This window comes from Solanum stenotomum, chromosome 12 (genome assembly GCF_019186545.1).
Source record: "Solanum stenotomum isolate F172 chromosome 12, ASM1918654v1, whole genome shotgun sequence".
Taxonomy (NCBI): domain Eukaryota; kingdom Viridiplantae; phylum Streptophyta; class Magnoliopsida; order Solanales; family Solanaceae; genus Solanum; species Solanum stenotomum.
Genome location: NC_064293.1, coordinates 44,490,875 through 44,508,110, shown reverse-complemented (window position 1 = coordinate 44,508,110; position 17,236 = coordinate 44,490,875). Strand labels below are relative to the sequence as shown.

The 17,236-nt window shown below is 31.2% G+C and overlaps 2 protein-coding genes and 1 long non-coding RNA gene across 3 annotated transcripts; 1 reads left to right on the top strand and 2 right to left on the bottom strand.

Annotated features, from left to right (window-relative positions):
* Nucleotides 1–8,568: 8,568 nt before the first annotated feature.
* Nucleotides 8,569–10,342, top strand: LOC125846367 (protein PHLOEM PROTEIN 2-LIKE A10-like). Its single transcript, XM_049525773.1, has one exon. It carries the CDS (start codon nt 8,904–8,906, stop codon nt 10,155–10,157), a length of 1,254 nt encoding a protein of 417 aa, XP_049381730.1. The 5' UTR covers nt 8,569–8,903; the 3' UTR covers nt 10,158–10,342.
* A 351-nt stretch (nt 10,343–10,693) lies between these two features.
* LOC125846405 (uncharacterized) lies at nt 10,694–13,969 on the bottom strand. Its single transcript, XR_007444356.1, has 2 exons — nt 13,719–13,969; nt 10,694–11,083 (listed from the first exon to the last, which is right to left on the bottom strand). It is a non-coding gene; the product is annotated as an uncharacterized LOC125846405 (long non-coding RNA).
* A 2,024-nt stretch (nt 13,970–15,993) lies between these two features.
* LOC125846401 (phytosulfokines 3-like) lies at nt 15,994–16,557 on the bottom strand. Its single transcript, XM_049525809.1, has 2 exons — nt 16,378–16,557; nt 15,994–16,271 (listed from the first exon to the last, which is right to left on the bottom strand). Exons 1-2 carry the CDS (start codon nt 16,495–16,497, stop codon nt 16,140–16,142), a joined length of 252 nt encoding a protein of 83 aa, XP_049381766.1. The 5' UTR covers nt 16,498–16,557; the 3' UTR covers nt 15,994–16,139.
* Between the last annotated feature and the right edge of the window lie 679 nt (nt 16,558–17,236).

The window sequence follows — 17,236 nt, the reverse complement described above, 5'->3', positions numbered from 1 at the left end:
CTTGAATTATTATGTAATTGGGTCAAGGTAAATAATTGTCGGACAATATTATTTTTTAATGGTCTTCTAACTAGCTATGAGAAGAACAATTTTATTGTCATGTTTGTATTTTTTTCAATTGAATTATTTGAGGATAAATAATTGTCATCTTAATAAGTTGATCACTCACAAAATGTCAATTTTCAAATTTTAAAAAAACAAATCAACTACTTTTAAAATTGAAAAGACGATCAACAATGACAAAATTATATAAACCATCTATATTTACACATAAAAATTGAAAGTTGTATTTTTAATTAGAAAGTTGTATTATTTATTTATATATATAGCCGTTGTTAAGACTACTCATATTTTGCTTCAATGGCATTCAGGTCTTCGGTAAGTAAAGTTAATTTATTAGTTTCTGGAGTTACATCTTCATTGTTCAAATGTGTGTGTTAAAACAGTCGGTGGAAATTTTTGTTTAACCTTAATGTAGAGTTTGTGGAAATCTATGGCTACTCGAGTTGGGCGTAAATTCTGCTTTTGCAAAATCAAACATTACCAGGTCATATGCTACTTGCTAGTGTGTATATATATATATATATATATATATATTCAATTAAGATCACAAACGTCATGTAGTGATATATATATTTGTCTTTTTAATTAGTAAATGTTAAATAACTCTCATTTCAAATTTGTATTGAATTTATTTAGGAGTAACTAACAACTCATAATGATTTGAGGGATATTATTAAAATGATTTGAGGGATATTATTGTCTTTACATAGACTTATCACATGATATTATATCCTATGTATTACTAATACCTCCAAATGGAAGGTATTAGTAATACATCATATAATACCATGTAGGATATATAACTAATCCATAGGTCCAAATTCCTACTAAACATAGTACTAAATAATACCATACATAATACATGGATTATTTATTCTAATGCGGCCTACCAAACGACCCCTAATTGTTTTCCTTTTTAGTTTTAATCACTTAATGAATCTGAATAATTTTTTTTAAAATACTCGATATAATGTTATGTATTACTAGTAAGAAGTTATTAGAAGATTTTGATAAAAATCGATCTTCATTATTAGAACTTTGGTCACGATTACCATCAACTATTTCATCATTATATAATCATCACTATGAGAAATAACGACAAATTATTTTTGCTATCAAAATTATCATTGTCGTTATTATAACACGTTTCCTTCACCATTATAGTTATTATCATAGTAAATTAATACTGCTATCAATATCATTACTATTACCAAGAACCAACATATTTACTAGCATTACTAGTGTACGTTAAGATCACAATAATCTCATTATCAATCACCATTATTACATGATCACCACGAGCCCACGACAATAAACCATCTCTAGCTATTATCACCAAATATATTTGTCATCAGGATATGATTACCGAAAACTATTGCAGTTGCCACCTCCCATAACAACTATTATTATCAGTTACCATGACAAAATCGCATCATTGATTCTACTTTATAATTTAAGAATTTGTTGATACAATACCCCCATTAATTTTAATATATGTAAACCTAATTTTCTAAAAAGACTATTAAAAAACATCATATCCCTTTTTCTAATTATTGAAATTATGCGATTTAATTTTTTTTATTCCTAATAATTATTTTTTTACTATTTTATAGATGTTAATAACATATTTAATATAACATGTCTCTACATATGTAAAAAGAATGACCTCTATCTAAGAACTTTAAATAACTTTTCATTTTATTTTTAGTGAAGAGTTTTTATATCCTTATAAATTTAACAACGTGTTTAAAATCATCCATTTTAAAGAAAGTTATCATTATATAAATATTATGACAGATTTAAATTTAAAGTTTGTGAATTCATTTCTTCGATGAAAATTATCATTGTTGTTATCATAACATGTTTCCTTCACCATTATAGCTATTATCATAGTAAACTATTACTGCTATCTACCAATAGCTAACACAAACACTAACATTATTACTATCAGTTACGATCACAACAATCTCATTATCAATATATCATCATTCTTGTATAATCGCCATAACGATAAATCATCTCCAACTACTATCACCAAATATATTTAACATCATCCCACAATTACTAACAACTATTGTTGTCAACACTCCTCTCCCATAACAACTATTAGCATCGACTATCATGACAAAATCACATCATTGATTCTACTTCATAATTTAAGAATTTGTTTATATAATATTCCCATGAATTTTAATATACTTGTTTAGAGTCCATGCGTTGCACGTGTGTTGTCAGGTCAATATTATTAACTTCAATATTTTTAATCTTTTTTTTTTTTGTAATAACTTGAATATTATAAATGTTAGTTAAGAATTTTTATATAATGTTACATTTTATTAAAAATTATTAGAAGATTTTTATTAAAAAAAATCATTATTAGTACTCTGCTCACAAAGTAATTTCCCTAGATAGTCACTCATATTTGGGAAATTACCTAGGAATATCACTTATGTTTGTTTTAGGACTATAATATCACCCAACTTTACCTATTTTCCTCAAAATATACTTGACACAATAAATACATTATCTCTTTCCTACTAGGATGCCATGTCATATTATTTCTTTTTTATTATTATTAACAATTTTTTTAAAAAAATTAGACAATCCATATATTATACCCAATAAAAAAAAATACATAAGGAACTCTAATATGAGCTCCTCCGATTCTTCAAGAAAATATGTGGCTTTCTCAGGTTCTTCAAGGAAGAAATTAACGAATTTACATTAGGAACTGTCTCTTGAGCCGATGTATACCTTTGATGACCAAAGAAATCGTCACGAGGTAAAATTCAAGTTTTCTTCTGATTCTTTTATTTTTGAAGTGTAAATTGTGAAATAATTTGAATACTTAACATGATATTGGAGTAATTTTCTTAAAATTTAGTTTTTGAATCGGATATTTCTATTGTTTGAATCTGCCTAAGCTTTGAACAAATGTTTATAGTTTGTGTAAAAATCTTTTTTTTTTACCATGAACAAGAAACCTTTGATTTTTTTACCATGAACAAGCAACGGATGTTTATAATTTGTGTAAAAATCAATGTTCCTAATATCTAGTTTATCTCTAAATATCCAACTAAATTTATTGTTTCCTCATCAGCTTCAAGTGACTAGTTTAATTTTTTCCTCGACAGCAAAACTAAATTTTTGTATGGATATAACAGCAAATACTCGTAAATGAAACATAGGATAAAGATTTTCGCTATAAAATTGAAGTAACTAGATTTTCATAGAGAATGGATTAATGCTCTCTTATAGATACATTAAACAAGCTGTCATTTAAAGAATTAAAAATATATTATTAATAAATCAAAAAATGTGACATGGCATCCTAGTAGGAGAGAGATAATGTATTTTTCGTGTCAAGTATATTTTGAGTAAAATAGGCAAAGTTCGGTGATATATTATAGTCCTAAAAAAACATAAGTGATATTCCTAAGTAATTTCCCAAATATGGGTAACTATCTAGGGAAATTACTCCTGCTCACAGTTATCATCAACGATTTAATCATTGTATAATTATCACTATTAATAATAACGATAAATCATCTCTGCTATCAAAATTATCACTGTCGTTATTAATAAGACATTTTCTTCACCATTACACCAATCATCATAGTAAACTAGTACCACCATCAATACCATTACTATTACCAACATCTAACATAATCACTAGCATTATTACTGTCAAGTACGATCACAACAATTTCATTCTTTATCACTATTAGTGTATGACTGCCACGACGATAAGCCATCTCCAACTACTATAACCAAATATATTTGTTATCATCCCACAATTATTGACAATTATTGTTGGACGTTTTAATTTTTTTTTTTTGCTTATTATTTTTGAAAAAAATTTACTATTTTTTTTTTGATCGAGTATTTTATTTCAAAAGATGATTCTGTGTGAAGCGGATCTTTCAAATGAAGGACAAAAAGTTTAAACAACATTATTAAGGACCTTCATGCTTTTAATATAATATATAGAGGTAAACCTAATTTTCTTAGTCGGTTTTAAAAACATCATATTCCTTTTCTAATTATTGAAATTATGCGATTTAATTTTTTTATTTTATTCTTAATAAAAAAGTTTTTACAATTTTATAGATGTTATAATCTCATATATTTAATATCACATGTCTCTACGTATGTAAAAAGAATGACCTCTATCTAATATTATTAACTTTGAAGTAAAAAGTTTTTATATCATTATAAATATTAAGACAGGTTTAAAATTGTAAATTTCAAAAAAAATTATTACTACTATATAAATATTATGACAAATTTAAATTCTATTTTTTCTTCCAAATTTTTATAAAATAATTCACGAATTGAAACCGATATGCATATATATTATTATCATTATTTTATTTTCATAAGAGTAAGAGCGAAGGAATTAGGAAATACATGAAAAAAAAGAAGGTAACGCTGGGGAGACATATGTGACACGGCACGAGTAGAGTCAAATATGGCGTGGCAAACTTATAGATCAACCGCGGCGGCTCAGGTCGTAGGTGTCAATTCGTAGCTGCCAAGCATAAATTGTAGCCGCGAACTTCTTTCTTTTATAGTTATGGGTCATGTGATCCTTTTTTCCCGGCTCTTACTAAAAAAACAACACAAGGACTGTAGTTGCATCACGTCACCTACTAATTAACTTTACTTTCGGAAAATATAATTGGCAAGACAGATTTTTTGAGCAACAAAAATCAGGTATTTTCGTAATTTTGGTGAAAAGTTAAAGGCATTTGAATAAATTCACTTATTTCGTGTATCTAAATTACCCTCAAAAGTAAAATTACTTTATTTTGCCAGGTGGAAATCGGGTTCCACTAAAAAGAAGCTACAAGGCTCTATTGCTTTATAATTTTTCTTCAATTCCATATCTTCTTCTTCTTTTCCGTTTCTTTTTGTAATTTTATTATTTTTCGTATTCATTAGTTTATTTGTCAAATGCTGAAATTTAATTATTTTTAGTAGAATTAGCCGTGATTTAGTTTGGATAATTTTTTTATTAAATAAATTAATTTGATTTTTGAAATGTTGAAATTAAGTCGATTTTTTATCACTTTATTTTTATTTTTTTTTCTATTTGGTTTTGGTCGATAATTTGATTTTTTCAACGTTGAAATTAAGTCAATTTTTTTATCACTTTAATTTTTTCATTTTTTTTTCTATTTGGTTTTGGTCGATTAGAATATATATGATAATGTAAGAAATTGATCTAATTATATATAGGATCCTTCAAAAAATGTATGCATTATCTAAGAATTTAATTATTTCTAAGAAATATGATAAATTCGTTTCAACGATTTTATTTTTTTTACAAAAATTTAAAAATTTAGTTGCGATATACTATGTCTTGATGATGCTTGATTTAAATAAAAATAATCAATTAAAAAGACATAAGTTATTTTGAACATGAAAATTCATTCTTGACATTCTTAAAATAAAAATATAAATTAAAATACGAAGTAAATGCAAATAACTTGATTGTTATAAAGAGAAATACATGAATAGAACAAAGAATTTTAAAAAAAATATATTTATAACATTTTTTTAATTTTAAAAAAATTTATATATGATGAAAAAAGTTATATTAAAAAATCAATGTATAATCTTTTATAAACAAACACAAAACAAAATATCTAAATTCTCATATTTCGTATATATCATTCTATAAAATACGTATAGAAAAATAAAAGGTTCAAGAAATTAATAGGCAAAATTTTACGATTTTTTTATTTGTAATTTCATTACCTTCAATTTCTTCCATTTCATTCAAAAATTAATTCGAAATTTTCTCGCCACATTCACTTTATTTTTTCTCTCAAATAAATAATACCGTAAAATATGCATATTAGACATTATGGGCAAGTCTTAAAAATTCTTTATAACTCTGACAAATGAAGTAACGTAGAGGAGGAAAAAAGAAAGTCGAAGGAATTTTTTTAAAAATGAATGAAAAAGAGTAAGAAGATGAAAGAAAATGAAATAGTTAGGGTATGGGTCCATTCGTACATTTGACAGCCAACAAAAGCCTCATACAAGTGGTTTTCTTTTTTGGAAGGAAATACAAGTGGTTTTGGAGTCAAAGAGACATTTTTGTCATTTACCCGTGTCTTGGCAATTCGTGCCAAAATTCTGTCTTGCCAATTAGCACTACTAATTAACTTTTTAGTATTACTACTACACAATGATTAATAAGTTGATTAAACAAAACAATTATTATTGTGAAAAGCCGTCATTCACATTTGTCTAATCTGAAAATCAAATGATCAGCTAGCTAATGACGAAACCTTGGCTATAATTGAATTACTAATCAAAATGCTCTTCATTTAGAGGCTTGTCGTTATGTTTTAGCTGGCATGTAGTGAGAAAGGATTCAGTTAAGTTTTATATGATTATGAGAGTATTCAACGATTACTCAACAAAAATAATAGTATATAATACATATTAATTATGTATTCCGAGCGTGTGTTTTTTTGTAGTTGCTATTTTTTAAACATGTAATGTGTAAATTTGCTCTTATACACTTTTAAATCACACAGAATATATAAATTACATTAAACAATGTAATGCGACGAGCTCTATGGAAGCAAACCGAATCAGAGCATTCTATTTCTAATAAATCATCTTTCCTCCGAGATTGTATGGGTTCACATCTGATATAGGTTGCAAGGTACGTACTGTTATAATGAAAAGAAGTTCGGTTGTAGACTTGTCGTTTTTATTGGCTTTAAATCTCTTATATCAAAACGGAATACGTCTTTAGTCTTATGTATATCATGTATGTATGGTGGGTGATTATTCTTTTGTATCATAATTAATCACATTAGCGTAATTACTATTTTTCATCCATGCATTTTGAAGGAGCTAGTACGTGTTATTATATGAGAGAATCTTTCAACTTTAGAAAAATTCATCTAATTAAGGGGTTGTTTGATATCTCAGATAAGATGGTATATCTCAGAATTAAATTTGAAATATCATCTATTAAACGTAATATAAATTTAATTCCATAATTAATCATGATTATCCATCTCCTAAAGGGGATAAATATAATTCTAGGACCATAATAACAGGATAATTTATTCTGCATATCAAACTACTCCTAAAAATATTTATACTTCTTCTATACGTATGATTGTTGTTGGGCTTTTCCCAAACTTTTTGAAGGCAATTGCCAAACATAATCCAATTCCTTTAGTTGTGAATTGGACTTCTTTGGTCCTAATTATCTATAGTATAAATTATAGGAACCACATATTATAAGTACTAAATAACATCATATTCCTTCTAGTTTTCCATTTACCAAAAATCCCTTAAAAATGATGTTTGCGGGATACATAGCGTTGTGCACGGGATACATTTCACATAGCAGATACATAGCGTTGTGCACGGGATACATTAGGTTTGATACATTCCACATATCGGGATACATAGCATTGTGCACGGGATACATGTGGGATACATAGCGTTGTGCACGGGATACATAGCGTTTGATACATTCCACATAGCGGGATACATAGCGTTGTGCATGGGATACATGCGGGATACATAGGTAAATAAGAGATTTTTGAAATTTTTGAAATAAGTAGGGATAAATGGATATTAAGGTAAGTAAAGGAGTGTAGTTAAGTAATTTGTCCTTATCTATATTTCTGTTGGGTAACCCAGGCCTGCATCGGCAAGGCAAACAATCTTATACAGGTCATTTGCACTTTTTGCTGATCTTAAATTTATGTTCCAAAGAGTAATATTATTTTTGAGGTATACATTTATATGAAGATATCCCACAAGTTATGTCATATACGATTTCAGTAAAAAAAACTTAAATCCCACTGGGCATAAATTTGATTGCTAAAGAGCAAAAATTAAAGATTAATCTTAAATTAACGCATGTTTCAAGCTTACCTGATCAGTTTTAATAATCAAAAAGATAAATATACGACTCTGATTTGCATAAACTTCAATTTGTCGAGCTCAACATGAAGCATAAATAACGATATGTCTTTGTTAATTTTTAAAAAAGTTGTCGTTCAAATGCTATCACAAAATCGAATAAGACCCTTACCTTACTTTAGAAAAAGTATATGGAGTTTTTTAGTAACAAAAATAACAAATTGAAACGGAGGAAATAATAAATACTCGGACCACGAGGAGCCAGTTGGTTGCAAACACTTGGCAAGAGAAGACAAAGCCAGGTCATCAAAGTTAGTAGCTAATTATGTACACCGCTTTTTGACTGTGGACCATCTCTAAAGATAACAGTGGGTCCGGTCCATAAACTTCCATCATCTATATCCTTTCCAATATCATTTTTCTTGCATTTAACAGAATACCTAACTTATTAATTTCCAGAATTCTCCTTATACGAAGTTATATCCATATCCATTTAGCCCCACACAATTATCATTCAATCATATTATATAAAAAATAAAAATATCTATGAAATAACAATAAATAAATAAATGCAGACAACAACGACCTAGCGTGAAAGCTGAAATTGAGTAGGCCTAGTTATAGCTGTCCTATTTTAAGTCGTTCTTATCAGTTTACTATTCATAATTTATACAGTATTTCTATAGTGGATCAGCTTCTTTTTTTTGTTTCCCCATTTTTTCTTCTCCTTTTTTCTCTGTTGCTGATGCCCAACTGCACCAGAATCTAGATAGTCAAAAACTGATTCTACGTCAGCCTTGAGCATTTTCAAGTTGGTATACATCTTTCCACCTTAACTCTATAAGCAAATTGCCTGAATTTTGGATGTATTGAATATTTTCTAAAACCCCTTTTGAGAATTGAAGTCCAGAATCCCAGATTTTTGGAGATTTATGGCTTTGAATTATGCGGATTTAAAGCTATTAAGTAAGGGTTTGGATTATACTCGGAGAAATAGGAACTGGGTTGTTGCTTTAGGAGCTCTTGGTGTTACTGGTTATGGCGCTTATAGGGCTTATTACTCACCCTCTATGGTTAGAAAGAGGAAAAGATTTTTGAAGCTTATAAGTGCTTTTGTTTCTTTAGCTGAGATGGTGGCTGATTCTGCTGATGTAATTGGGATTGTTTCGAAAGATCTGAAGGAATTCATTTCCTCCGACTCTGATCAAATTCCTAGAAGTTTGAAACAGATTTCTAAGATTGCTAAATCAGATGAGTTTTCACAATCTATTGTTAAGGTCACTAGTGCGTTGACCGTAGGAGTTGTGCGAGGCTACCAGCAAGAAACTGCGGAAAATGGTGTTTCTGGGGCTGCAAATTCTGGGCTTTTTGACCAGGTCTTAGATAAACTGTTTACTGATGCAGGGTCTGGTTTTGCTTCTGTAATTGTTGGGAGCTTCGCGAGGAATTTGGTTCTTGCTTATTGTTCGGACAAAAAAGGCAATGCTACTGATTCTGATATTGAACACTCTGTTCCAGGATGGGCTGATGTTCTATGCCAGGACAAGTGCAGAGAACTTATAGGAAATTGTATACAATTGTTTGTGAGCACTGCAGTTGCTGTTTATCTTGACAGAACAATGAACATCAACACCTACAATGAAATCTTTTCTGGGTTGACTAATCCCAAGCATGAAACCAAAATGAGAGATATGTTAGTAGCCATATGTAGTGGTGCCATTGGAACTTTTGTTAAAACTTCTCATCAAGTTTTGACAAATAGTGATATGGATACAACTTCGGAAATGTATTCTTCTTTGCCACTTAGTTTCAAAGCCAAGAAATTTTTGGACGAAGACGAGAACATGTACACCGGGTGGACCAATAGAGTATCTTCTACTTTGGCAGTGCCAAGAAATAGGAGGTTTATTCTTGATTTGACTGGGAGGGTCACCTTTGAGAGTGTTAGATCTTTCTTGGAGTTTCTGCTGGAAAAGTTGTACGAGTGTGTGCGAAAAAGCATAGATGTCGTCCAGGAGGAAGTTGTGACTCTGAGAAGAAGTGTAGATGTTATACAAGAGGAAGTGGTTGATAGGAGTAGTGAAGCTTGCAGGTATGTGAGTGGGAAATCTTCTACTGCTGTTAGTGTATGCCTCGCTTTGTGTTTGCACATACTTAATGGTCCTTGGATCTTGGTTCCAAATTAGGAAGTTTTGAATAGAATCTGGGGAAGATAACTTTTTATTTGTTAAGCTTCCTAGTGTATTACATTCTTTTCCCAAGGCAATCTTGGATAGTACACAACTGTATATGATTTGTCTGTTCTTGTTGAATGTTTGTATTTCAATTCAAGTTTGTCAAAGTGAATGTAATTATGCCTGTAATTTTTCTCTGTCTCCTGGCAACGGTTCTTTTGCTTTTCTTCATTCAGTTGAGGTGATTATAGTTCTAGTAAGTAAAGAAAATATTAAAAGCTATGTGATCAATGATTAACAGTTGAAGTTCTTGAACTCGAGTCAGGTGTTTCGTAAGGGCATTTGTTGTATGAGCCAGTGGTAAAAAGGACTATCAGAATAGCTTGTGATAATGGCATGTTCCATTATCAACAAGAAAATTGGCAAAAACAGAGTCTTACGAGGTACTGAATTTATTTTTGTAAAAAAGCATAATTAGCTAATAGGAACCACTCAAAAAGCACCAAGATGCAGTAAGGAGAGAAAGGGAAAAAAAATTAAGAGAGACGTAAAGTAACATGGGCACAATTTTATTCCAATTGACATATGATATTGCCCTGAACCCTAATGCCACAGTGGTTGCTTTTGCGTGTCTATTTTCAACCAGAAAAAAACCAGATAATTTTGATGGGCAATCTCATACAAGCAACTGAAGGATGAAATTTCCAAATCATCCATGGCGTAAACTATTTGGATGAGGATGCGTCTGCAGAAAGCATTTCTAAAGAGTAACTGCCAACAGAAAAACACTAGCATGATATTAGGCTCAGATATGCATCTGATCGTTCTATGAGGTGCTTAAATCATTTTCTTTTGCGGCTGGTTTCTCCTGAAGTTTCTTCTTCCAATATTCATCAAGTGGTTGTGCAAATATAGCTTTCCCAGATACAACTCCAATTCTACAGATTGGCCAAGTAAAAGATCAAGCAAATGGAAATAAAAACACAATGCTAGTATACGTATTAATTATTGACTGAGGTCTAGAGGATGTAAGTTGTAACTTCTGAACTGTAGAGAATAAACATGCAGATGTCAATGCCGTGTCAGCAACTGCTCTGGTCAAGAAAGAAATGAAGCTGGTATACTGGAAAAATACAATATATCTAATCTCCCATAATTGTTACTTCTACTATGAACTATATACTCTAGAGATTTAACTTAGGTTACAACAAATTCAGCGCATACACATTCTGTTCATCTGCATAGTAATTTTTAATTAACTAGGCTAATTATGCCTCACAAACACCAAGCTGAAGAAAGGTGACAAGTTTATCAAAGGTAATGATTGAAGAAAAGGCAGGCTAGCAATATTTTCAAGAGATCAGAATGACAAGAAGTATCAGTAAAGCAATTACTTAACAGGAAGAAGAGGAATAGAAAGGGCATATGCAGCAGTTATTTGTTAGTGCTACAAGAGAGTACTACAAATGCACTCTTAAGTATCTTGAAGGGCTAAAAGAGGCAGCAATCACTCTTAAGAAACATAAGACAGCCTTCTCTTTAACAAGGCAACTCACAATCAAAATGTTGGCAAAGAAAAAGAGGAAAATGAAACACGGTGTTTGACAAATTAAAGGATCTCTATTCAGGTTGAGCATACGAGCAGCTTGGCTTTCTTAGAGTAATGTTCATTGATAGTTCAACAGAAAAGAGTGAAAATACTACCGGGATTATACACTGAGTGTCTATGTGAAAGCGGATTTTCCTACTCTTCCCTTGAAGAAAAGAGGAATCCATCTGCCTTTTAATATTTCACCTGAACCTAAGTTTAACAAACCACTGTTCCAAACTAAGCAACCCGACCCCCTCCTACCTGCATGCATGCGCCATAACACACAGCGCCTATTAGTGATTCTTCTAATTTTTTCTTTGATAAACCCCTTCTCTTATCTCTAGCTTGTCATTATGTCAAAATGCACGCCCCCAAGGCCTAGCTCAAGTGGCAAAAGGGGAAGGATTTGTGGCTTAGGTCGCAGGTTCAAGCCCCACACCATGCAAAGCGAAGCCCGGTATTTAAGTGGAGAAGGGTAGAGGGGCGGGCCAATTATCCACCGAGTTTAGAAGGCTGTGATTGGTCCAGAGGGCGTCTCACAGATGGATTTCTCGATTATCAAAAAAAAATATGCCAAAATGCACAAAAGTGAATGCACCATGGATGGCACAAAAAATGGATAATTTGCAACCATACACCAAATATAACAAAAGGTGCATCATTGCATTGTCTGATAACCATAGCAGCAGAAACATGTCAAAAGATACATATAGCAGAAGCTAGGAAGACAAAGGGGTAAATGAGAGAAGGAAAATAGGTCATTTTTTTGCTTTTTGTCTTTTTAACTCTCTATTTTGTTGGTGAGGAGCTTGAGATCGAGGATGTTCTCCAACTCACTTTCAGCCAATGGTCAAAGGAAATCCATTGATCCACTGGTTGTGGCCATCTGCTTATAGGGAAGGAGGAGCTAGATGTTAAATTAGGTCTTAGGCCTAACTCACACTCCAAAAGCTAGATCAAAGGGAGGAGGATTGCCCAAGCTTTATAAGGAGTCCACCCATCTCATTAACCACAGATGTGGGACTTTTGTCATTCTTTAACACCCTACCTCACGCCCAGTGCTTAGCATCTGGTGCATGGACAATTTTTATTTTGGGGGCCCCAACATCGAGTGAGACGGGCCCTGCTCTGATACCATGTTAAATTAGGTCTTAGGCCTAACTCACACCCCAAAAACTAGCTCAAAGGGAGGAGGATTGCCCAAACCTTATAAGGAGTCCACCCATCTCATCAACCACCAATGTGGGACTTTTATCATTCTTTAACACTAGATCTAATGGATTGTCTCATACTCCTTACTTTCCCGAGGAAAAAATTGGTAGTCGGATCAGTATTGATCCCCAAAAGTGCTTAGATACTTCACTGAGGTTTTAGGCTCAGTTTTAGTTGCTATACAGGGTAGATTGTGCACACAGAGTTGCCTATCAAATTGTAGTATCTTCAGGAAGTCCAAAATTTTGTCTAGGCAGGTGAAACAAGCTTAAACAGAGGCTTCATTGTTGGAGAACAATAGGAACCACAGAAATCAAGAGAAAACAAACAGCAAGCTAGATTTAGGACAAGTCAAGGATGGTGTCTACAATTTTTGAGACTTGAACCTATACCATAATAACAGAACATAAATAATTGAAGGACTAATCAAAGAAATTTCATTCTCTTAATCATTAGGTTAACGGGAACTTCTAGTCTATCTCGCGCTAAATGAAACCATTATTACTACATTACTTTGATCAATTCCTCTTCAATTGATGACTTAGGAGAGGGGAAGAGGGCGGTTCATTTGGGCATTCCTTCAAACACCTTTGCTCCAATTCATGATTAATTTTTTAAAAACCTAGATTACGCAGTATAATGGGTTCTTTTCTGGTTTTCCTCTTTGCTGTTTGGGGACTGCGATAGGTCAGTAATGAATCCAAACTGAAGCATATCATATGTTAATCTTGAGCAACACTAGTATGGAGGAATGGTAATAAGGAACTTACATAACTGCGCCAATTACCAGCGGAAACGACAAAAATCTTCTCCTGAACATCTTCCCTGTATCTTCTTCTAATCTTCTCTCAGTTCAGTAGTTCCCGTCTTGAGAAGCAAAGAGATCGGCGCTTCCGGGCATCGGCTGTGGAGCTAATGTTTTGATCAATCACATTCACGTCTCCTATTCCTTAAGAAAATTACACAACTCCCCTTCTACTTTTGGAAATTACATTCAACTACCATCCAATTTAGTATACTCCTATATAAGTTTCATTAAGTTATCTTAATTTCTTTGTATTGAATATGATTAATGGCATGAAACCACTTTTACACACTTAATGTAATTTGATCTGTTCCATTAGGTTATTCACTATACTTCTGAAGTTACCAACTCATGATTGGTTATACATTTAACTACAATTAGCTTTTACATTAACATATTTGTACAACGGCAAAAGACATAAACTCAAAACAATAAACATGGAGGTGTTTGAAAAGATTAAAAATTATTTTTAAATAATTATATTTAGATCAAAATAGATTTAAAATAAATCAAAAGTCAAAAGTAAGGTACTCTCTACTTATGACATTTAACTTTGACTTATACATTATTTTTATAAATCCATCCAAACAGGCCCTTTGTCATCCAATTTGTTAGGTGATGGTACTACAATGGAATTATGGGGAAGTGTCTATGTTGGTCGATTGTACACTTATGAATTGGTACATGCATATTAGAGTTCCTACAAGATGCAACGAATTATGTACAATGATTAATAATAACATATGTATTGGTTATCTTATGAATAATAATAATGATAAATATACATATATATGAATTTAGCATACTATAGTCAAGAATCAGCTTAACCTTTGTCATACTGAAACAAAAAAAAAATCTAATGGTGGTGTACTAGAAATACATCCACCTTGAGATACAACCGATTCAACTGACTGACAATTGTCAAAGATGGTAAGTCTTACTATTATCTTTAAGATGAGGCAAGAAAAGGCTACTCCCTCCGTTTCAAGAAGAATGACCTAGTTTGACTTGTAACAGAATTTTAAAAATAAAAGAAATTTTTTAATCTTGTGATTCTAAATTAAAGTTGTGTCAAATGTACCAAAATATTCTTTAATCTTATGGCCTTAAACATGCCACGTGGAAAGTTGAAGTTAAAATATTATATAAAAAAAGGGGTTAGTTTTTTTAAAACAGATTAAAAAGGAAAACTAGGTCATTCTTTTAAAACGAAGGGAGTATTTTATGAGCAACTTTCACATATAACAAACATAAAAATCATATTTGTATGTTATAACTATAGTTTGTATTGTGTAGCTTTTGATTTGTATAATTCACTACAAACATTCAACTTTATACAAATTGTTCAGTTTCGTATAAATTCATTTATACATTGTAATTTGTATAATAAGATATGTATTTGTATAATTATAAGTGTATATGACGGAAATATATGTATTTGTATTTGTATATACACTTTTCTCTCATTTTATACAAACACAAACACATTTTATACATAAAATAACTAATTATATACCGAATCAGATGACAAAAAAAAGGATATTTGCTGCGAATTATAATTAAAATAAACTATAACAAAAAAATTTAATTTAAATTAATAATTTGCTATTTCATACAATTTTCACGTATTTTATTGATTAGATAGATGTATTACAATTTAACACGGCTCGTTTCGCAATTACATAGCCGACCTTGTGCTGTTAAAGCGTCAACGACCCACGTCATCAGATCAGCTGGTTCAATAACATTTTATACTCTGCCGTTTTTCCATGTTTTTTTCTTGGTTTCAATTCTCTTCTCAGCTATCCTATTAGAATTCGACTAAATTACCTGCAACGTAATTTTTTTTTAAAATCTGTTATATTAGAACTCAACTAATTTATTTTCAGTATGATTCTTTTTTTATTTTTAAAACCTAAACACAAGATCTTTATGATAAAAATATCTCAACTATTTTCATGTTAAGCTACTACTACTAGGTCTCTATATTGTTCTCCATGTAGCAAAACATTTTTAAAAATTCTAGCAGTTATTTTAATTTTTTAAATTTGAGGTATCAATTTGTCCCTCGGTTTTCTCATTTTATAGGATATTATGGGGAAAAAATGACGGAGTACTATTTTTTGTATATTGAAAAACTCCTTAATTTTATACTCTTGATAAGATTCTCTTATAAATGTCACAAATATGTTTAAAATCACAAATTCTAAAAATACTTATATAGAAAGCAAAACAGAATCTAGGATGGAAGAAGAAAATTTGTATGCGATTAATTCATTTTAAGGTACAGGAAAAATCAACCGGACAGATGTACAGTAAGCTAATTTTAATGTGTGATATATATAGCTGTCTCGTCTACTTTCAATGTACCAAATAGCAAACTAGTTCACGGGTTCTGATTTTGGGTATAGATATAGTCAAGGTGAGCAGCCAAATTCCTTCTTTCTAAACATTCTTCATCCTGCCCTCCGTTGCAGCTCTCTTCATTTGCAACTTGTTTTGATTCAACAACATGATCCTGTAACGTAATAATATAACAAAATTTTAGATCATCGTCTAATGTTTAATCATAAAATTTATCGAAAAGAAAGTGAAAATTTCACGACATATTGAATTTTGGTTACCTGGTGGTGATCAATGTTGAGGGTGGCCTCGTGAAAAGCTGGGCCAGGGCGAGAAGCATAGGACAGGGAAAAACAGAGGAGAAGTATAATGAAGAAAAAACTGGTATTGGCTTTAGACATGGTTAATTGGTTGTTAATTTAATGTAATATAATACTTGTTTCGAGTAATATTGCTATGTAACTCCAGCTCTATATGAAGCATGTGTTATGTGGTGGCATGTATTTATACTGCAAAATGGAGGGCATTGAGTCTGAACTAGGATGAGTTAAATGGGTGACTTTAAAGATATTTGGGTAATGGAGAATCAAGAAATTAATTGTTTTCTCAATTTGGACCAGGATATAAGTATGTACAAATTAAAGTCTTTTATTTTAACAATAAAGGGCAGAAGAAGAAGGAATCTTCGGAGTATTAATTAACGGTGACCACGAGAATTATTAATCAATGAAAGGAAAGTTCATAGCTACGTACATAACGCCATTGATAAATGGTTGTTACGTTTCCTAACTATTGCAACTAGTATTCATCTTTTTTCAATTAGAAAGGCATTTATGCTTTGCTGACCCAATATATTTGCTAAAATTGGGGTGCGACTTCTTTTGTGATGAGTGTAATTAAAGGGAGAATTAATTTTGTATGCCACTTATCATCTTTATTTTTACACATAAGAGATCTGAAAAGGGTCATTTCCTTCTACTCGATTCATAAGTGGTCAAAATGTTTCATTTCCTCCAATTGACTCCCCTTGAACAAGGATAACTATCGGGAAAAGGCCTTTCCCCGACTTGTACAGCATGAAGGAATTGGAAAGAACAATAGAACAGTAGTTCAGGAGTATTATTCTCAAACAGATAATGA